The sequence below is a fragment of the Ochlerotatus camptorhynchus genome, unplaced genomic scaffold (assembly GCF_037179485.1).
Source record: "Ochlerotatus camptorhynchus isolate MF236.1 unplaced genomic scaffold, CSIRO-AGI_Acam_v1.1 ptg000429l, whole genome shotgun sequence".
Classification (NCBI taxonomy): Eukaryota; Metazoa; Arthropoda; class Insecta; order Diptera; family Culicidae; genus Ochlerotatus; species Ochlerotatus camptorhynchus.
In genome coordinates this window covers 1,196,419-1,219,072 of record NW_027040915.1, presented here as the reverse complement: position 1 = coordinate 1,219,072, position 22,654 = coordinate 1,196,419, and the positions used below count along the sequence as shown (strand labels likewise).

The window sequence follows — 22,654 nt, the reverse complement described above, 5'->3', positions numbered from 1 at the left end:
TTGATTGATGCTTTCCTAGTGGATTCAGCATGCGGCTAGGGGAAATGGCTCTGAAAGGGTTTTTATTGTTGCTAAATAGCTTTTATTGTAGCGTTCGTCATACAATCTTTTGCAGTAAATCAATCCTGAAGAGTTTTGAGAATACACTCTTCAGAACCTTCTCCAGGGTGGGCCAACTAGACATATTCTAGTCTTAATGAGGTTTTGGTGGATGCATTAATGACAAAATAGCCTTGACCAGGGTTTTATGAATGTTGTTTTGAAGTTGCTTTGTAGTATTTCATAAAACTTGAAATGTACGACTTCTGGTTGTCTGGGCTGCGTTCGGATGCGTTTGAAGTCCTCGCGTTTGGAGCACTGTCTGTCGGAACCTCGATGTGCACCATCACAGTTGGCGCATTTTAACGCCACGGCTCCATCCGCAGAGCAGTCAGAAGTGGCGTGTTCGTGAGCGCAGTTGCTGCAGCGTGGCTTGATGTTGCAGTTGCGGGTACCGTGTCCAAAATTGAGGCACCTTTGGCACTGAGTTACGTCACGACGACCACCACGGTATGGCCATAGAGGTAACTCTAAGACCACTGGGTCCCGAAGAAAATCATTATTATTTTTGGCTCACTCAGTACCAGAACAACAGTCCCAAGCAGTCCCAAGCTATTTCACTCACCCCTGCATGTTCTGCATGAATCCACACACCCCTGATGTTATCTGTTAAACTTTCATAGCGAATCAAAACAAACATAGTGTAGTAATAGAATTTCAACTAGAATAGGGTACGTTAATCGTTTGCTTGGGACCAATAGGCTACTAAAGTGGTGAGCCAATTTAAAATCGTTAGTTTCGTATTGATTGTTGGTATGGCTCCCACCGTACGATGATGGAGTAGATCGATCGGATGGCTTGCAGAGCATTGAGCGTCACCGTCCCTTTCTGGAAGTGCACCAGGAAAAGACAATCCGGGTACGTCTTCACGTTGTCGTCTCTCCTTGTCATTCGGAAGACAGCGATTAGGGCTAGCTTGTACCGGTTTTTGATTTCAGCTTCGACCATCTTGGGGTCGAAGTTTGGTAGACTTCTGATGACTACCTTGAAGGGCTTCTCACCGGGGATGTCGTGCGTGAAGAATTCCGCCTTGGAATCCTTCAGATATTTCAAAGGCCACCTCGTACTCCGCTTTCGTTCGGAGCATCACCTTGATGCCGATCCTGCCGAGCTTAAACTCAGCTGCAACGCCCAGCGATAAGAGATCGCCAATCAGCGTGTTGAGTGGCACTTGCTTCACCACCAGTGGAGGAAGCTTCATTTTTGCTGCACTCGGGCTGGCAGCAGTGTCGACGGCGTTGCTGAGATCACCAATGACGTTGACGTTCGTCGCGGTGGTATCGCCCCGTCCACTCGCACCATCGGACTGGGCCTGATTTTTCTTCCTCTTCTTAGACCGCTTCACCGTGGCTGAGGTGGTATTCCCTACATCGGTGGAAAGAGTAGCGTACCTATTCGAAATAGGTACACTCAAGCTACCCTCATCGCTGTTCTTCTTCTCCGTTTTCTCTCAGAGCCTGCTCTGGGAACGCTGTCTTCCCATCACACGAAGCGACCGACACTACTGACGACGCGATTAAACCAACAATCAATACGAAACTAACGATTTTAAATTGGCTCACCACTTTAGTAGCCTATTGGTCCCAAGCAAACGATTAACGTACCCTATTCTAGTCGAAATTCTAGTACTACGCAATGTTTGTTTTGATTCGCTATGAAAGTTTGACAGATAAAATGAGGGGTTATTGGTTTTTCCTATGTTTCGAGGGGTGAATCGATTAGCTTGGGACCGAAGAGAGTACCAGAGCTGAGCCAAAAAGTTGAGCACGTTATTTCGGGACCTTCTAGTCTAAACTGCGAATGTTTGGAACAAACTAGAAAATTTAGAACAACTCGACGTTCAAGCAGAGAATGATGACAGCTATGCGTCGGTCAGGAGAGTTGTGATTTAGTGTAACTTTTAATCTATTTAGATTTGAAAATCCATTGACTGTATATTGTCGTTGCGACAAGGGGTAGTTCACTCCTCGGTTCACTCGATTTAAACCAGCAATATAATATTTTTGCCAATGGATTTTGTATCAGTGTACACACTACAGTCATAGAGGTAACTTTAAGACCAGAAGATCCCGAAGAAACGTGCTCAACTTTTTGGCTCAGCTCTGGTACTATCTTCGGTCCCAAGCTAATCGATTCACCCCTCGAAACATAGGAAAAACCACTTACCCCTAATTTTATCTGTCAAACTTTCATTTTAATCAAAACAAACATTGCGTAGTACTAGAATTTCGACTAGAATGGGGCACGTTAATCGTTTGCTTGGGACCAATAGGCTAGTCAAGTAGTGAGCCAATTTAAAATAATTAGTGCTACAGTTGACTATATCATAGAGATAACTATAAGACTAGTAGGTCCCGAAGAAACGTGCTCAACTTTTTGGCTCAGCTCTGGTACTATCTTCGGTCCCAAGCTAATCGATTCACCCCTCGAAACATAGGAAAATCCACTTACCCCTCATTTTACCTTTCAAACTTTCATAGCGGATCAAAACAAACATTGTGTAGTACTAGAATTTTTACTAGAATGGGGTACGTTAATCGATTTGCTTGGGACCAATAGGCTAGTCAAGTAGTTAGCCAATTTAAAATCGTTAGTTTCGTATTGATTGACTATACTGTACCAAACCACCGTCCTCTGTTCGAATGAAACCTCAGACCATTCAAATCGAAACATCGAAATCGCCTTTTTGAATGATAGCTGCAACCGGATGACGGTTATTTTGAAATCAGATGATTTTCCTCTCGAATACAGGATGAAAATTGTTATGAAAAGGGATAGGGCTTTTAGTTGGAATGCGTAATGCTCTCTGCAGAATGATAGTCATCTTAAATTGAAATGCATTTGGTATTGGTTCAGCCCTTTAACGCAAATCATTCAAAACGTTGATGTAAATAATTCTATCGAACGTCATTTCAGTGCCAACATTTCAAAGGGGCGTAATTGCTTTTGTAAACAATGGCTTTAGCCGTCGATTTCTCGCAAATAAAAGCCCACCCTTCCAAATTACCAATGCTAGCTGGTACAGGAAACATTTCTCTACCTGCTGGTGTCATTAATTTTTATGAGTGAGCTTTCATTCACGAGAAATCGACGACTAAAACCATTGTTTACAAATGCAACTACGCCCCTTTGAAATGTTGGCACTGATTTGCTGCTCTGAGCAGACAAACGAGGTGGAAGCATAGCCATCGCTATCAGGGGTGGTACGAACATTAGTAAACCGTGGAAACCGTAGATTGCCTATTTCGTGGTGGAGGAAGATTCCTCTACCAATAAGTAATTTTGGTATCCATGATAATTGGCTGTTAATGGCAATTCACAATGAAAATGTAAAGCATTTGCAAGTCATCCTATCCTTAAGTTGTTGTCCTCTGAGCCCTGTACACAGCAAAAAAATGTAATATCGATCAACGTAATTCAAGCTGATGTATGAAATAATGATGTAATAGCAAAACGCAGATACAATATTACATCAATGGATGTAATTTTGTTCGCAAAATCGATGTACATCGTACAATGTGATATTACACAACCGATGGATTGACCTGGTTGCAGTAGTTTCGATGTAATATTCAACAACTTTTTTTGCTGTGTATGTTTAACAGACAATTTTCAAATAAATATCATCCTTTATTTGGAGGACAGTCATCAGTTGACGACGAATTCAACCATAAGGAGATCATAAGAAATTCGACAGCATTGTTAAAGGGCTCGAGCAGTACAATAAGCAGTCGAAGTATTGCGGATGGTTTCGCTCAGTGTACACCGCATAAACGAAAACGTGCACCACCTGGTGGAGATGCTCTAATCAGGCTAACAAAAGTTGCAATTCGACAGTGAGCATGCATAAGGGCCTATACGCGATGATCGATTCTCTTCGTCGATTTTCTCTTTTGTTAATAACTCGCTAGATTTAACGTTTCTCGGTGCGTTTGCTGTTGCTTTTGATAGCCAATACAACCTTTTACTACTCTGCATTGAACAAATTCTAGAAAATTGTTTCGCTTAGCTGTAGCAATGCAAAGAGAAAATCGATGAAGAGAATCGATCATCCCGTATAGGCCTTTATGCATGCTCACTGTCGAATTGATCAGTTCACGAACACGGCGAATGAGAACGACTCAAATTTGAGTTTAGTTCACTCATAATCGCTAAAAGTGCAGGAACGCAGCGATGAGTTAAATTTGTCTCATGGTTTCCTGTGGAAAACCTAAAAAATCTGCCGGAAAATGAGGAAATTGACGAAAATTTTATTCAATCTCGGAGTAGTACCAATAGACTGAGTGAATCCAATCTTTACTTTTCTCAAATTCGGGAATTTTTCCCTGGAAAATCCTGGGAAAACATGAGGCAAATTAACTCATCGCTGAGTTCCTGCACTTTTGGCGATTATGAGTGAACTAAACTCAAATTTGAGTCGTTCTCATTCGCCGTGAAGATTTGCCGCACTCTTCTCTCACCCGTAAGTTTTGACAGTTTTGGGTGGTTTGTTTTGGCTCCCATTCGTTGCTATCTCTTTTACTCAGAAGCAAAATGATAGGGAGCAAAAAGTGAGGTTGGGGACCGTGCACTGATCTATCCAAACATGAAAAAACAACGGTTGTCAAATTTCCACATAAACAAAAACGTTTTCTCCTGTTTTTCTACCAACCTACTGAAACATCTCAAATCAGTTTCAATCGTTTCAAGTGTCCGTGTTTCTTCCACATACAGTTTCCACTCCAAGATGCAGTGTGCCGTCCCCAGCTGTATAGGATGGGCCAAACGGGTGATCTCCTTCCCACAGAACCTTTTGCTACAGAGTCGCTGGAAGCGAGCCATTGAAGCCGGCACCGGACTTCGCATCCCGACGTACCACTGCGGTGCTCTTTGCTCGTGGCACTTTGGCGACAATCAGACGGAAACTCATGGCTACTGGGAACCGTACCGCTTCCTGCATAGGTGAGTGATACAAGTTTTGGTTGGTGTGGAATCGGAGGGCTCATTTTTTTTTTGTTCCCTAGGAGTGGGAGGACGGTAGAGGTAGGAAGTTGCCGATTCTGCCTGCGATTCGATGAACGGAAGAAGATGGTTTCCGACAAGGAAGTTTTGGAGAATGAAGAGTTGGTTGATTTGGTGAATTATGCATTAAAAATTAATTTGGCTGAAGATTATATTCTGAAGGACATTTGCGAGGAATGTGAAGCAAAGATGCAAGTGGTCGATAAGTGGATGAAGAGCAGCAAGAAAAGTGAAAAGGAATACAAAGCTTTGGAAATTGCCACCAGGAATAGCATTTTCAAACCGGTAGATGAAGCGCTAGTGCCGGATAGAGCTACGGTAGAGGAAGCTACGGAACCTCTTGAATATAACACGATCAGTTTCGAAATTGAATGCATGAAGGAAGAAGTTGAAATTGTGCAAGCATCGATAGAGCAGGAGCCAGAGCGCATCACAGATGAACGCATTGTGACACTTATCCATGATTACACGATGGAGGAAGTGTCGAAAGCTTCTCCTAAGAAGGTAACGAAAGAGGAAATTCATCTGAGTAGATCCTTTAAACCAATCGTCAAACAGTTCAACTTTCCCGCAAATACTCACAGTAAGCGTGGTCCACCTCGCCGAAAACCAAAAGTTACCCAGGAAAAAGTCAGCTACCGAGAGTACCTCAGCAAAAAGTGCCACGTCTGTGATACACTTCTAGACACTCCTGAAGACCTGGTGGCTCATTTAACGCAGCAGCACTGTAATGGAGCGCCTTATAAGTGTTCCGAGTGCGACAAATCATTCAAAATCATAACTTCCTACAATTGGCACTTGGGATTCCACGATCATTCTAACCGACCACTGAGATGTTGCTACTGTACAATGGGTTTCAAATACAATTACAGCCTGTTGAGTCACGAAAATCGCCAACATGGAGCAAGTCATCAAATTCATGTAAAGAAGAAGCCTACCAAAAGGAGCTTCCCATGTTTGAAGTGTGACAAAGCGTACAAAACGAACTATGACCTTTTGGATCACGATCGTTACGTTCACCAGAAGCTTCCCGGCACAATGTGCAAGCTGTGCGGTAAACACTTCCGTAATCGAACCTCCCTTCGGAAACATCATTTGGTTCACACTAGCGAGCGGCCTTACAATTGTTTGCACTGTGATGCGGTGTACAGAAATATTACCAACCTTGCAAAACACGTAGCACGAAGCCATGCACAGGACGCTTCAACTGAGGAGCTAACGAGGTGAAACGCGGCAATGATGCGGTAGAATGTGAGGTGTGCTCTGTGATTTAGTTAAGCACATCGAGTCGGCACATTTGGGCATAACGTAGCCGAATAAAGGTAAATTAAGTATTCAAAAATCTTGGCAACGTCTTATACATGCGATGACCCGCCCTTTCAAACAAGCACAGTTTATTACAAAATATAAATTTATTGTCCATCTCAATATCATTAACAAACAGCATCACTTTTTGGCCACTTCAGATTTATCCACCCCGGAACTACCCTCGGAATCCTTTACCCCACCGAAGTAATTATCTGTTTTGAAAATCGCCGGTGGATCGTACATCCCATTGGCATTCCTATTGGTCTGCTTCTCCGTAGGCTTTGGCTTCCCGAAAATGTTCAGTGACTTCAGCAGCACGTTGATCGTCTTGTCCGGAATGTCCAATTCTTCCTCCGCAATCTGAACCTGCCGTTCCACCACGTCCAGATTTTTCGACACCATCGCAACGAAACGCTCTAGCGCATCCAACCGGTCGCACAGGCTATCAAACTCCGGCTTCATTGCCGCTATCCTGGGAATGTTCTGCTGGACGGCTAGCGACGATTCCTCTTTGACCAGTTCCAGAATGTTTTCAAACTCCTCCATCCGGAGTAGCATCTCTTCGATACTGGTGCCGATGGGTAGGATCTAGAAGGGAAACATGATTTCGATTATTCTGGGTGGGTGTTACATCCAGCTGGCTTTACCTCTGATTGAAGATTGGACGCCTTGAAGTAGTTGGAATAGTCTTCTGCTGGCTGTTCTTCAGCCATGGTGGATGGAAGTAATTCTGTACCTACTTTCACTACGATATAGTTTGATGAAGAATTACATTATAAGCTAGTGAATGCAACAGGACCATCAACAATCTACCGCTAAACTGAAGGTCAAATCGAAACCAGATTTGATTTACGTTGAATTGTGTCCCCATTCACTTTTGTGTTTGCTTTTCTGTTGTGTTTGTTCAAGCTTCTTTTTTGATCGTAATGATAATCATACGATTGGGTATGAGTTTACTCGAGGTAGTGTATTTGCGAGGGGTTATTCACAGCAGGTCTATGCTTTTTGCCTGTGATGAGTACTGTGTTCATTCAAAAATCATTCTTCGTAGATAGAATTTTTATAGGTTGATTTTGTCTCCCAATGAATCATAGAATTTTGAAGGGACGACTCTTTCAAACATATGGTTGAACACTTTTTTTTCTAGAGTTTACTAATTATTTTCAGTCCATAATATAGAATCCGAAAAAAATCGATTAGCAACTGTATTAATGTATACCTGTATGAGAACCATTGTTTGTCGTGATCCAATCCACAAAAGTTGTTTAATTTCATCGGCCAGCTGGGCAAGCCTATCCCATTCACTAAAAGGTCGAAGCTAAATTGATAATAACCGAAGACTACAAATCAAGAAGACTGGCAACTGTTCCCTTCTCCCATACAAACGTCAAAAATCACTGATAACAGCGCCTCTGACAATCAAAGGTGGAACTTTAAAGCACAAGTGTTAGTGAGACTACTCATTAACAGTTGCTGTATGTGTGACCTAATGTCACCGAAACGAATAATCATAACACGGTACTCGTTCTTGTTTTTGTTTTGCTCTACAAAATTTCACTCCAAACCGAAAAACTTGTCATGGTGGATCAAGTAGAGGATGGAAACTCGGATCGATACCTAGTGAAAGTAACTTTTACTTGTGTACCATGAACCGAAATATTGTTTATTTTGCCTGTTGAAAGCAATCAAATAGGGGAATTTACGTATTCTCGGCAACCTAAGCAACGACCTTCTTTCTATAGCCTTTTTCTCTATGGAACGCACACATATGCAGTATTGGTTTGTTTACAATCTTTTGCTGCCAGCTGCTCTAACAATTTCAGTCGAAAGAATTGTCAAAAACAGTTTTGAAACACTTTTACAAAGCTCCAATCTTCTCTAGTGAGAGCGAGTATTGTCGGCAACCGTTCCATTTGAACTGCATGTAAATCTGCTGTTCTATTATCGGCAACTCGAAATCAGCTACAATTTGTAGTGCGTGTGTTTCATTTCAAAAAACCCTGCTAGATTGCTTTTTCTCAGTGGTAAAAATATAGTAAAATTGAAGCTGAAAGCATAAAGAATCGTTTGCATGCATTCAGCGAAGTGTTTTCGCAAGAAAATCCAGTGAAAATAGTGTTTCAATTTGGGTTGCCGAAAATAGTCTGTCATGCCGAAGCCGTCATTTCCACTATAAGGAATTGGCGGCTTCCACCTCCGTTGAGTGAACTGCCGTCATTCGAAAGCTGCTGAAAATTAAAGGATTGAAAAAAAGGAAAGATCCGGTAGCTACATCACGATCCAACGGAAGGCGTAGCAGGATCTAATGTTGGAGAAAATGAAATTGAAAGGTTGAAGGACTACAATCCCAAACTGTGTATATTTCCATTTTAGATGTTGTCAGAACATGAATCCACCGGATAGTGATCCTTTGTATGCTTTTACAGTTCTTGGAATCGGACAACCCGTTCCAGAGAATGATAACAACAATGTCGGATTGGCCAGTGACATTCAAATGGTCAGCGAGTACTGTGCCAAGTTGCCGAGCGTCACAACTCAACTCCCCCCGTTGTGGCCAGGTGCCAGAGCCACGCGGAACGGGCATGCATTTTACTAATGCACCATACGAATGCTCATAAATGCATCACTTAGGAAAGGAGGAAGATAATTCTGAGATAGCAATTTTTTTTAATTAGTATGTTTATTTGGAAGGCTCAATAGCGTTAGGATCAGGGGAGGAGCTTGGGGGTAAGGTTTCGTCACAGACAAACAGACATAACACTCGCAAGTTATTCATCGAACAAGCATTTAACGGACAATTTAAAAGTATCGCAGTTGATAGTACCGCCTGATACCTGTGGCACGCATTATCAATTCCCTTGCGTTTGACGTTTACACAATACCGCTATCTGTTCAGTGTAGTGCCCACCACAGTGTACTCAACAGGTGGCGGTAATATTTTAACGACGATGTTTTACAGTTGCAAATATTCAATGTGTTATGTCTGTTTGTCTGTGGTTTCGTTGTCTCATCAGAGCGTTGCCGCCAGTATGAATGGTAGTCAAAACAAATTTACTTACGTTCAATTTCAGCAGGATTTTTAACTCGTTGCCAGCATAAAGCAAAGAAAGAAACGTTTCACTGTTTACGACAATCACAACAAAACCAATAATTGACATCTAATTATTTCTACCTATGTGTGTGAATGCACTTGTGAATTAACACACACCATCATATATAGGTTCCACTTTTGTTCAGAAGAGGCGTTGCCGTTACTGTCTCCTGATTTTTGGCAGAGTTGCCAGTCTTCTTGATTTGTAGTCTTCGGTGTTATGAAACGTGCGGGCTTTAACATGCGGGGCACGATCTTCAATAAGTCCAGCCAGTTCATCTGCTTCGATGACGACGTGGACATTGTCGGAAGAACGTTTCAGGCCGTGGCGGAGCAGTACACCAGGCTGAAACGTGAAGCAGAGAAGGATGGATTAAAGGTGAGTACGTCGAAGACAAAGTATCTGTTAGCTGGAGGAACCGAGTGGGATAGGGCTCGCATTGGCAGAAGCGTGACGGAGATGAGTTCGAGGTGGTAGATGAAGTTGTGTACCTCGGATCATTGGTGACGTCGGATAACAACTCCAGCAGAGAAATTCGTCGGCGTATTATTGCCGGAAGTCGTGCTTACTACGGACTCTACAAGACCCTGAGTCGGTAGCTCTCTACGGGCACGAGACGTGGACGATGCTCGAGGAGGACCTGCAAGCACTGGGTGTTTTCGAACGACGAATGATTAGGACCATCTTTGGCGGGGTATGTGAGAACGGTGTATGGAGGCGAAAGATGAACCACGAGCTGGCGCAACTCTATGGCGAACCCTGTATCCAAAAAGTTACGTAAGCTGGACGGGTACGATGGGCGGGACACGTTTTAAGAATGCCGGACAAAAATCCCGCAAAAATGGTGTTTGCCTCGAATCCGGCTGGTACAAGACGAAGAGGAGCACAGCGAGCAAGGTGGTTAGATCAAGTGGAGCAGAATCTTGGAAGTGTGGGACGGTCAAGAAATTGGAGACAAGCAGCCACGGACCGAGTGAATTGGCGTAACATTGTGATGCAGGTGCAACCCTGAGGGATGTCGGACCAGGATCAGCAAAGCCGAATTTCGAACCAGGGTGACCCCAACGGAAACCGGAATAACTCTAAAACCATGTATTGATTGCTTTTTTTCTGACGGGTTCTCAAACTTGAATAGATTCCCGAGAAAATGCAACTTGTGTAGAAAAAGATTGAGAAATTATGTTTTTAGAGCTAATAGAATGATGAAATCTATGCTAGAATCTATGCAAATATAGACGTCAGGCACGCAAAGGTTAATCAAATTATCACGTACGAGAACATGAGACCGCTCTGGTCGGCTCTGGACCTCACAGCACTGATTGAGGTTGCATTGAAGCTGTTGATATTGACAAACAAATAAATTAATAAATGTACTAGTTGCCTCATCTTGCCCCAACTTACCCTACAGTACATATACCATTGATACGTATTGTACAGTCGTTAACCGGAAAAAATGGCGCATATTGGCGGTATTTGTTTATAGTTGAAGATGCTAATTTCAAATAACAGACTGTAGTGGTAATTTTTATACGATAGATGGAGTAGATGAAAGCATAGAGTTGATAGTTCCGTTAGAGTACGGCAGTGTGAAGATTGCATATAGATTTTAGAATAGCGAGCTAGGACAACTTTTAAGGAAGGTACAAATCGGTTTTTTCATCTCTCTTATGGTGAGGGGTGTGTGTCCCCGCAACCACTGGCAAAAAGAGATGAAAACCGACCCGCTCAAGTACCAACGGTGTGTTTGAAACAGTTCTACCGATTTTTTACCGCACTTCAGTTGTTATTTGAAGGAAGGCATCCAGTCGTAGGTTTGGAAATTGCAACTATTGTTTACCCCTACCACGATATGTGCTCCTGTTGTTTAAACGAATAACCGATCATATTATAGTGTAATGATAATTTATATTAAATTTCTGATTTTTTGACATAGAACTACTAGGGGCATCCCACTCTAAACTTTAGCTCCAATACTCATTAAGTATTGTTTAATCTCTCTTAAGTATTTTTAAGTATTTTCAAATATTTTTATCATGACGTTATTTTGATCATAGTAAGTCTTGACTATAACATCGGTTTCTAGTGAAATTGTTTTTCATGTCGATGTCAAACATCACGCGTGAATTTTGCAAATTGTGTACCGAAGAGTTACTGATTCATACTGATAGGATAAAATAGGTATTTTGAGGGTTTGATTATAATTTAATTTACTACTACTACTACTCATTTTATATTAAATATTTTATTTGCAGACATCATTCAACGGGGCTTTGGTGAAAAAGCTGCTGGACGTACTATCATTTTCATGTAGCCTAACCATAGCGCTCTTGAAGTCTGAATCTATATCACAATTAGAAGAAGACATGAGGACGATGACAGAGTCAATTCGGAAACGGCACGATGTCAATTATGCAGACCTGCAGACTTCAGTGAAACCCCGAGAACTTCCACCTGTTTACCCAATTGTTTGAGTAATCGGCCTTCGGTCCAGTAACATTAGGTTTAAGAAAACTCTGTTAATCTAAAATTGAACTTCGGCTTTTTTGAAGCTTATGCAAATGAGCTTTGACAAATAAAATACACAAATATATATTAAATAAACCATGACTTTGGTTTACATTTGGCTCACTGTCATCTTTCACATGTTTGCCTTATACTGAATTTGATCAAAGGATTCAATTTAGTCACTTATCTATTTCTATCTATCCCAAGTAACATTGAAAATTTTATGGAGGTTTTAACGCATGCTACAAATCTAAATCATGGTCTAGATAACCCCTATAAAACCGAACTTGTTACTTGGGATTTATGTATCACCTATCTACCCTTATTTTGATCGAAACAAATTTTCAATAAAAATACTTATGACAAATCTATTTCGATCCAAATAGGGAATAGGAGTGAATATCATAATGAAACTTGTTCAGAAAAGTGTGTTTGCTCAAATACTATCTCAAATATAGCTACTTAAATAAGAGAGACGGGTACTTCAGGTTGAGAATCGGTGCAGCTGGAAAGCAGATTTTTGTTTAAATTTTCTCTTATGTCAGAAAAAAGACACATTCTCATAGACGGAAACTCATAATTGACCTTTGTTCTGAAGTTGTAAATCTCTTCTTTTGTATGATTCATTCACTAAATACTATAACGCTCGCAATGCACAAAATCCAACCTGACACATAAAATCACTGACATTGAGTAAACAAACATCAGTAATTTGTCTAGCAACCAGGGACTAGTACTAGGTATTTCTTAAGTATTTTTAAGTATTTATAGGTATCTAAGATATCAGCTAGAAATTTATAAGTACATCGTTAGAAATTCAAAGTTTAAAGTGGGATGCCGCTAGTAGAACTACGTCTTTGTTGACTATACTGGGGAGCAAATAAAAAAAATATGTGGCGAAAAAGTGTAAGGTTTTGAAAGTTTGTAGCTTTGTCATTTATAGATTAAATTAAAATCCAAATATACCAATCGATAGGAAATAACTCTACAACTCTGCTGAATTAAATACTTTTCCAATTCATAACAAGTTTTGAAAATTTAGCTAACGATAATGCTATTTCTGTTTTCATGAAATAAACGTTTCCCCAAACCCAGTCGTGATAATCGAGTATCACTCGGTAGCACATCGTTCTGCTTGAACCTGAAAAGTTATAAAACAGCGCTGCTGTAGTTAAAAAGACGTAACTGTGTCACTTGAAAATTTGTACATGTGAACCACACAAACTCAAGAAATAAAGATCATTTACAGGGTGTGTGACGAATTTTTGCAGTAAATGGCATATTTGAGAAGAAAAAAGTTGGAAGGGTTGTATACTAGATACGACCGCAGGGTTGGCGTTGGATAACGTCTGTTATAGGCGAGATGGACCAAACTATGGTCTTAGCCGTCTGTAAAGACAACCACAAAGAAAAAAAAAACATCTGTTATGTGTTGAAGGAATATTCCTTAATAACTCTTTTTTAGGTACCACAATCAATTTGTATTTCTATGTTGGAAATTTTATGAAGCTTTCCATTTCCATTGGACTGAATCGTTGTTTCCTTTTATTCTATCAAAAATAAACAGTAGAAGTTGTAAGTTACAAGAGTGTTATAGGTTTACTATTTTGAGTTTTGACAATGACAACCCTGCGATAAGCACGACCTAAATTTTAGTAGCCAATAGTTAAGGAACCCAGCGATGAGTAATATTGGCTCATGGTTTCCTGTGGAAAATCTCAAAAATCAGCCGGAAAATGAAATTATTTTACTCTAAGTAGGAGTAGTACCAATGAATGTGTGTCCAATATTTACTTTTCTCAGTAAGTTTATCCTGGACAAACATGAAACATTTTCTCATTGCTGAGTTCCTGCACTTAAAACAAGCTAACTTAACTCAAATTTGGGTGGCCGTGATGCCCTATTAAAATTGTGGTCATATACCGGGGAAAAATTACTTGAATGTAACAGTTCATCGAATGACGTCAATTCTAAAACACCTTTTAAATTTATATGGTGGCCCTGAAAAGGGCCGATTTTTTGGTTCTGAGTCGATGATACTAAATTAACCCCCGAATCCGTACAGAATACGTCCCTGCCGCTTCAGAGCGTAAACGACATCCATGGGGGTGACAGTCTTCCTCTTCGCATGTTCGGTGTAAGTAACGGCGTCACGAATAACGTTTTCCAGAAATACCTTCAGCACTCCTCTGGTTTCTTCGTAAATGAGACCGGAAATTCTCTTAACTCCACCACGACGAGCCAAACGACGGATTGCAGGTTTAGTGATGCCCTGGATGTTGTCACGCAACACTTTTCGGTGACGCTTGGCTCCTCCTTTGCCAAGTCCTTTTCCACCCTTGCCGCGTCCAGTCATTTTCTAATATGACAATTGTAACGTCGATGAAGTTTGAAACAAAAGTGAACAAAAATTCCAAATTTTGGCTGTTTTATACCTACTTGAGGGTTAAATTCTTTTGGTTAGTTGTTGTGTTCTTGTTCTTTCATCGTTTCTGATTGGTTGAACACAGCAAACGCATGTTATAAAACAGAATGGAAGTGATTTTTAATTTTATGGAGATTTCGCTGCCAGACTGTTGAGCAGTTCAGTCGATTTGAATTCTCTCTAGTTTCGTTCGTTCGTTCGCAAGTCGAATTAGCTCCGCGTTGTATAGTGACGCTCTCGCTGACCCAGCCATGGGTAAGACATCGCGCGGTAACGCGAGTGCCGGCTTACCGGGAAAACAGACTCTCCCAGGAGACGGCGCGACCACCGAGCCAGCTCAGAAGAAGCAGAAGAAAACCCCATTGCCCGTCCCGACAGGCGTTGCGGACCCGCAGCCGGGGCCTCCCGGAACTAAACGACCCAGACCTGAAGACATCAGCGCCACCGCATCGGCAGCAAAAAAGCTGCTGAGCAACAATCCGTTCTCCGCCCTGCAGAACGGAGCCCAGCCGCAGTCGGACCCTGAGACGGTGCCTAAAAAAGTTAAGTTGCCACCCTTCTATGTGAAGGGCTTCCCTCCCGGGCTATGGGAGCAGCTGGATTTCTACATTAAGCAGGGCCTTCGCTGCACCATTCAACGGTGCACGGAAGGCTACAAACTGATGGTCTCGGCTGAAAATCACTACAACGCAGTCCAGGCCCTCTTGGACAGGATGAAGCTGGAGTACTTCTCCCACGACGTCGAGGCCACCAAGCCGCTGAAAGTGGTGCTGCGCGGGCTCCACGACATGGACACCACCACCTTAATGGACGAGATTAAGGCGAACGGCCTCAAGCCGGTCGAAATCCACAAGATGACCCGCAGCAAGGCCATCAAGTATCGTGACCAGCTCTACTTGGTCCATCTGCAGAAGAACTCCACAACCGTGAAGGATCTCCATACGACACGCACACTGTTCCACATCGTAGTGAAGTGGGAGCGGTATAAGCCAACCCACCGTGGCGTCACTCAGTGCTCGAACTGCCTATTGTTCGGGCACGGCACCAGGAACTGCCGCATGGCCAGCCGCTGCATCAAATGCGGCAAAAACCACAAGATCGACGACTGCGACAGCATCGAGGAAGCCGCTCCCACATGCGCCAACTGCGGTGCTGCCCACAAGGCCACGAGTAAGGCCTGTCCGAAGCGGGCCGAATACGCCGAGATCCGGAAGAAGGCCTCGTCCAACAACCAGCCCGGTCGCAAGAAGGTCCCGGAAAACAACGCGCAGAACTTTCCTCCGTTATCACCGGTCCAACCACGGTCAATTCCAGTGTTGGCGCCGCTCCCGCTCAACCAACAGTTGGCTGCTGCCCAGTCGGCTGCCGCTGCAGTACCCAGTCAAGCCTCCGGCCCATCGACGGATCCCCCTGCTCCGGGATTGGCCGGTACAACCGGTGAAGCTACAGACGATTCTCCGCTGTCAACGGATGAGATCGTCACACTGTTGGCCCAGGCCATCATCATCAAGCGCACCTGCGCAACAAGAACACAACAGCTCCAAGCTATCATCTCCTTCGTCGCTAATTATGGACCGTGAACCCATAAAGATCGCCAACTGGAACGCTCGCTCCGTAGGGGCGAAAAACATTGAGCTTGCAGACTTCCTCCGCAAGCACGACATCGACGTGGGCCTCCTCACCGAGACCCACCTCAAGACCGGTGACAGCTTCTGGCTGCCCGACCACAGCACTGTCCGGCTTGATCGCACCAGCTCCAGGGGGGGCGGTGTCGCGGTCATCATCAAGAAAGGCATCAAGTACTGCACCCTACCCCACTACCGCACTTCCATCATCGAGGCCGTCGGCGTAGAGGTGGAAACATCGACCGGAAACATCCGGTTCATCGCCGCCTACTGTCCCCGGCAATGTACCGTTAGCAATGGTACAGCACAGCAGTTCAAGAACGACCTTGCCATCATAACCCGCACCAATGCCCGCTTCGTAATCGGAGGGGACCTGAACGCCCGGCACGAGGCCTGGCGGAACTACCAGCAGAACCAGAACGGCCGCCTGCTATTCGACCATTCCCAGCATGGTCTCTATTCCGTCTGGTTTCCGGACGAACCAACCTTCACATCACCGACGGGCAACCCATCGACGCTGGACCTGTTCTTGGCAAACACCAGATTAGCCAAGCCGGTTGCCATCAACGACCTGAGTTCGGACCACCAACCGGTGCTGACCGAGCTGGGCTACAACGTGGCCCCTGCACCGTGCCAGCGGAAGGACTACCATCGAGTCAACTGGGTCCAGTTTCGACGCGTGGTCGACCGCCACATCGACGACAACCCACCGCTCGACACAGTGGAGGACATCGACCGGGCCCTGGAGGGTCTCCATCAAGCCATATCCGTGGCTGACGAAGAGTGCGTTCGACGAGTTCCTGTGAGGGGTAAGTTTCAAGCAATTGATTCCCACACCAAACTCTTGATTCGGCTCAGAAATGTTCGTAGACGCCAGTTTCAGCGGACTGGGGATCTGCAGCGTAAATACGAAATGGTCGATCTGAATCGGCAGATCGCTTCCAGAATGGTCTCAATCCGGAACGAGAGTTTCGGGTGGCTCGTTCAGAACCTGGACGACCGTTCCAGACCATTCTGGAAGGTTGCCAAGGTGCTGAAGTCTCACCCCAAGCCCATTCCACCACTTAGAGTCAATGACGAACGGCTTATCACCAACGAAGAGAAGGCCAATGCGATTGGGGAGCACATTGCCCAGTCGCATTTGCTTGGCTCTAAAATCCCAAGTCCACTCGAGAACCAGGTTGCGCAGTGCGTCCTGACGTTAGATGCCTCCCCTTGTGCCGTCCCTCCAGAAGAACGGATTACAGAGGAACAAATTTGCTCAGCGCTGAAATACAGTAAGAACATGAAGGCTCCCGGGTTTGACGGAATATTCAACCTAGCGTTGAAAAATCTCAGCCCGAGGGTGCACTCGCTGCTAGCTGCCACCTTCAACAGATGCTTGGAGCTGCACTACTTTCCAAGCATCTGGAAGGTGGCAAAAATCATCCCGATCCGCAAACCTGGGAAAGACCCTTCACTACCGTCAAGCTACAGACCGATTAGCCTGCTCTCAGCGCTGAGCAAGCTGTTCGAAAAATTGATCCTCAGCCGACTAAACAAGTTTGTGGAGGAACATGACATTCTTCTTCCGGAACAGTTCGGGTTCCGTAAGGGGCATTCCACCAATCATCAGCTAGTGCGGGTGATGAATAACATCCGGAGTAACAAAGCTGTATCCAAGTCCACAGCCATGGCCTTGTTAGACGTCGAAAAGGCGTTTGACAATGTCTGGCACGACGGACTTATATACAAGCTTTGTAACTCCAACTTTCCACCATACCTTGTGAAAATCACCCGTAACTATCTCCAGCAAAGGTCGTTCAGGGTGTCGTTGAATAGTTCCCTTTCGGGACAGTTTCCGATCCCAGCAGGTGTTCCGCAAGGGAGTCTGCTGGGACCACTGCTTTACAGCATCTACACGTCGGACATCCCTCCTCTAGGAGACGGTTGCGTGTTCTTTCTGTTTGCAGATGACACCGCGATAGCCGTCAAGGGTAGGATGCCTCGTGAAATTACGAACAAGCTCCAACGATGCCTTGACACCTTTACTGATTATGCCACCACGTGGAAAATCAAAATCAACGCCTCGAAAACCCAAGCGATCATGTTCCTTCACAGACAATCATTAAAACTTAAACCGTCTCCCTCCTGTACCGTAATAATGGATGGTACAAGGGTCGAGTGGTCCACTGATGTTACTTATCTCGGGATGTTGTTCGATGAGAAGCTCCTGTTCCGCTCGCACATAGAGAAAACCCTAGTTAAGTGCTCCGCCTTGGTTAGGTGTTTGTATCCGCTCATTTGCCGCAGATCCCGCCTCTCAAGGCAAAACAAACTGGCTGTTTACAAACAGATCATAGCCCCCGCGATCTTCTATGCCGCCCCGGTGTGGGAATCGTGCGCTCAGACCCACAGGAACAAAATCCAGGTTGCACAGAATAGAGTGTTGAGGATGATCCTAGATCGTCCATTCGACACAAGAATAGCAGACCTCCATCAAGAGGCAGAAATTCCCAAAGTAGATTCCAAAATTGATGATATGACAACTAAATTTATTCAAAAATGTAATCTTTCTGAACATGCTTTAATAAGCAATTTGTACATAGTAGGTTAAGTGTATATAGTAGAGTAGGTTAGTTTTAAGCTGTAAATAGTAGTATTAAGTAGTTTCTCTTCAAATTCTAAAAACAAAACAAACCAATCCCACCAAGGTGGTCGACCGTGTACTAAGTCTAGGACTAATCCTGTAAAACAAATTTTAAATTTTGCCCATACCTAAAGATGAAGAAAGCAATTAAATCACTTAGTAAAAATTTATATGGTAATCGTCCAAGTTAAACTAAAATAAAGATCATTTAAACTAACTGAAAAAAAAAATTTTAATTTTATTCCACAGTGTGCTTTCATTGCATACGCATCACAACCAGCTCAGCAGACCGCCCGCAAGTCCACTGGAGGAAAGGCTACTCGCAAGCAGTTGGCAACGAAGGCCGCTCGCAAGAGCGCTCCAGCCACCGGAGGAGTAAAGAAGCCCCATCGCTACCGGCCAGGAACCGTCGCCTTGCGTGAGATCCGTCGCTATCAGAAATCCACCGAACTGCCGATCCGAAAGTTGCCTTTCCAACGTTGCCGTGAAATTGCCCAGGACTTCAAGACCGATCTGCGCTTCCAGAGCTCAGCTGTTATGGCTCTGCAGTAAGCTAGCGATATTGGTCTGTCTGTTCGAGGATACCAATCTGTGTGCCATCGACGCCAAGCGCGTCACTATCATGCCGAAGGACATCCAGCTGGCTCGTCGTATCTTAACAAAACCGGCCCTTTTCAGGGCCACCACAATAATTCAAAAGAGTTGAAGTGACCTTTCGTTCCGTTCTAGTCTAGATTAAGTCTAGACTAACATTTGGAAAGGGCGGAACTCCAAAAAAACCATATCGAGAAAATCGCTTCCGAATTTTGGTGACCTAAAAATTAATCCTGTTTCACGACTTTCCATTTTCTGGATGATTTTATAAGCTTGACATATAGTTAATAGTGTAATCTATCATCATGCATAACTAAAAACTCAAAAAAAGTTTTCTTTGTCGTGAAATTGAGAAGAAAACATCATACGCTCTGATAATTTCATACATGTTGTTACCCCCAGATCTTCCACACTTTGAACTGCCAACACTGGTGATACGCCGTGGAAGTACACCATCGGGATTTGTTGTTTGTTGTTCCGCCTTGGTTCTTCGTTCGTAAATTTTGTGAGAGTGGAATTACGCCCGGAAATTTTTTTGGTCTTCTTTTTGTTCGTTTTTTACACTTGAAATATCAATCGGATGCGTTTTAAATTAATCGGGCGTGACTAGGTACTACAGAATCAATACGTTTGGCATATTAAAACAATATAATTCGTTGTTCTGGTGCAAGGCGTAACAACCAGTTGCATCATCGAGTTGAAAGTTGGAAATACGCCATGTAAGAAGAAACGTTTTTGATGATATGAAGTGATATTTTCTTCTACTTTTTCGTGTTTATCGAGTGAACTGTTCTCTCTATATGTGCCAAAATATGGTTTGTTTACATTTTGGCTCTTCCGCCCCTTTCAAATGTTAGTCTAGAAGTAACGAAATAGAACGTGTGCGGGGGTTTGTTTTCGAGATTTGGAAAACAAACACAGCCGGGTCCGGTATATGATTTGGAAATGAATTTCACTTTATTTTCATGTAGCATCAAAGTGAAAAGGTCTTTGCCCAATCCACTAGAAAATAACATATGGTACTTTCTAAGTAAATTTTATTATGTTTTCAAGATTCTCGTTGTTAAGAATTTTAAAACTATTTTTCGAGATAAAATATGGCTTCGCAATTAGAAAATTAATCGTTAAACTCTTTCTTAATAATGTTTTGGCCCTGAAAAGGGCAATTTTTCCAACGCGCTCGGCGTAGTTGCCCTTGCGGAGAAGACGGTGAATACGACCGACTGAGAACTGCAGCAGCTGGGCATTCCATGACGGCGGCCCAGTATACCGAAGCACAGGCACCAGCGCACTCGGCGTAGTTGCCCTTTCGCCCCCAGGCTCTGCTGCCGCTGCTCTGCTGCCGTTGCTCTGCTTCCGCTGCTCTGGTACTGCTGCTCTGCTGCTCTGCTGCTGGGTCGACGATCGGATAGACAATGATGGAACGGGCGACCTTGTTGGACGCTTATATAGTAGAACAGAAAATATCAGAGGTGTCAGATACTTGCATCTGATGTCTCGGTTGGAAAAAGTATAAGAATATAAAAAAAATCAATCGATTTTCACCATCTTTAGACAATGGTTTACTTCTTACCATTTTTCAATAGTTTACAGAATGAAATCATTAGTTTTGAAACATTCAGCAAATTGCTAGAAATATTTCCAATCGATTGATGCCATTATCTTGTAAATCTATCGAGAGACGGTTGAGTTATTATCGTTCAAAATCTTTTAATTTTTCGTAACTCATCCAAAATGACTGTTTTCAATTTTGTACCCCCGTATGTTGCCGAAAGACGTTATCCAACGTCAAAAAAAATACACCAGTTAGTTATTCTAGCAATGAATTTTGTGCGATTTATTTTCTTTCGCAACATATGGAAGTTGTAAGTAAATTTATTCAAAAAAATTGCCTTCCCTTTCGACGACTGTAGTTAGACGCTTCCGGAAACTGCAGTATGCACGTTTTAAAATGTTTCGATCCATAGATGTCATCACTGCCTTGATTTTAGCTTTTAGCGACTTAAGTTCTATTGGTATCCCGTTGGACGACGCCCTATACAAAATAATCCAACGGATTGATATCGGGACTGCTTGGGGGCCAAATTTCTTCCTCCCAAATTTACGAAATATTTTCCGTAAGCCATTTCTGTGCTTTATTAGCAGTATGAGCAGGTGCTCCGTCTTATCACTTTCCCAAGCCTTTTTTAATATTATACACTGTTCTTTCAGACACATTTACCGACCGAATTATTCCTTTCATGCATACTCCGGCGCGCAACAAAGCGACAACGGCTGACAGATTGCTCTCTTGTTTCGACATCTTTACGTTTACTCAACAATGTTTGTTTAAATCTTACACCTAACAGTATAAGCTATCCAGTGCTGCCAAATATATCTAAATCATGATGCACAAGCATGAGAAATTACTATTTGAAATTTACTGCAAAAATTCGTCACGCACCCTGTAAAGTCAAAGTACCTACCTCTGCTCAATTCCGCATCGGACTGCGTGGTAAGCAGCAAGCAGGAACAATTCAGAGGTTAATAAAGGTGGATTTTATCCTTCTCTCTCTCTCTGCCGTCGTGCTGAACATTCTCACAGATGGGCGTATTTAGAGAGCACTGCTGTCTTTTGTATCGGACGGAGCAGAAAAAAGTGATTCAGAATGCATAAGGAGCCTATTGGATGTTCAAGCTCAGTGTGCAATTTGCACAACATTCTATGTTGTATTGTAACTCAGCGCTAGTGTTATTTGAGTCAAAAAGCTTGCTAAAGCAGTATTCACTGAGAACGAATCTTGTTCAAAGAGTGAGCCACTTTTATTCATTCGTGTGCAGAAATTTCTCATGCACTGAGTAACCTACGACTTTTAGAAATTTCTCCATATGTTGAAAGCCACTTGTCTGTCATAGTTCTGCAACATAAAGATTTGTGATGTCAGGTGCACTTTGATTTCTAAAGTTGTTTTTGCTATGACTGACATTAGTAAGTTTCCGAAAGTTGAGGGAACATGTTTGCAACCTAATTATGAATAATTAAGGAACTAAATCCTAATTTTAAGATTTATTTAACACCCGCCTAATTTCAAAAAAAAAAAAAATAACATTTTTTTTTTCATTTTGGAGTTAAGTTTCTATACAATTTGTTTTGTTATTAATGAATAATATATTTATATTATTGAATGGAGCAGCAAAAATAAACTCGTAGTTCTACGTCAACAATGCAGTCGTGCTTTGGACACAACCCTTAATTTTTTTTTATAAGGAAAGCACACTGCTAACTGAATCGATGTTATCATACTTTTGAACCTTTCATTCCAGTTTCTTTCACCGGATTGGTTGCACATTTGCGTCAATCTTTTCCAGCAGAGGCTTGTGAAGTACCACAAGCACA

The 22,654-nt window shown here is 43.1% G+C and overlaps 3 protein-coding genes across 4 annotated transcripts; 1 reads left to right on the top strand and 2 right to left on the bottom strand.

Annotated features, from left to right (window-relative positions):
• The first annotated feature begins 4,744 nt into the window (after positions 1-4,744).
• LOC135711274 (zinc finger protein 184-like) lies at positions 4,745-22,632 on the top strand. 2 transcript variants are annotated; one of them, XR_010518463.1, is made up of 3 exons: positions 4,745-5,040; positions 5,103-6,422; positions 22,582-22,632. XR_010518463.1 is itself a non-coding variant. In XM_065234080.1 (2 exons), exons 1-2 carry the CDS (start codon positions 4,826-4,828, stop codon positions 6,325-6,327), a joined length of 1,440 nt encoding a protein of 479 aa, XP_065090152.1. In that variant the 5' UTR covers positions 4,745-4,825; the 3' UTR covers positions 6,328-6,434. The 2 variants fall into 2 exon arrangements, 1 of the variants encoding a protein (XP_065090152.1); XM_065234080.1 differs by lacking the exon at positions 22,582-22,632 and having other exon boundaries at positions 5,103-6,434.
• LOC135711266 (uncharacterized) lies at positions 6,533-7,304 on the bottom strand. Its single transcript, XM_065234062.1, has 2 exons — positions 7,056-7,304; positions 6,533-6,996 (listed from the first exon to the last, which is right to left on the bottom strand). Exons 1-2 carry the CDS (start codon positions 7,119-7,121, stop codon positions 6,547-6,549), a joined length of 516 nt encoding a protein of 171 aa, XP_065090134.1. The 5' UTR covers positions 7,122-7,304; the 3' UTR covers positions 6,533-6,546.
• Positions 14,050-14,361, bottom strand: LOC135711286 (histone H4-like). Its single transcript, XM_065234090.1, has one exon. The coding sequence runs from the start codon at positions 14,359-14,361 to the stop codon at positions 14,050-14,052; it is 312 nt and encodes a 103-aa protein (XP_065090162.1).
• Positions 22,633-22,654: the final 22 nt, after the last annotated feature.

What these genes read in the sequence shown, in the direction of transcription:
- LOC135711274 (XM_065234080.1), top strand. Translation starts at nt 4,826, where the DNA reads ATGCAGTGTGCCGTCCCCAGCTGTATAGGATGGGCCAAACGGGTGATC. An exon ending in CCGTACCGCTTCCTGCATAG is followed by an intron (nt 5,041 to 5,102) that starts GTGAGTGATACA and finishes TTTGTTCCCTAG; the next exon opens with GAGTGGGAGGACGGTAGAGG.
- LOC135711266 (XM_065234062.1), bottom strand. Translation starts at nt 7,121, where the DNA reads ATGGCTGAAGAACAGCCAGCAGAAGACTATTCCAACTACTTCAAGGCG. An exon ending in CGTCCAATCTTCAATCAGAG is followed by an intron (nt 6,997 to 7,055) that starts GTAAAGCCAGCT and finishes TTTCCCTTCTAG; the next exon opens with ATCCTACCCATCGGCACCAG.
- LOC135711286 (XM_065234090.1), bottom strand. Translation starts at nt 14,361, where the DNA reads ATGACTGGACGCGGCAAGGGTGGAAAAGGACTTGGCAAAGGAGGAGCC.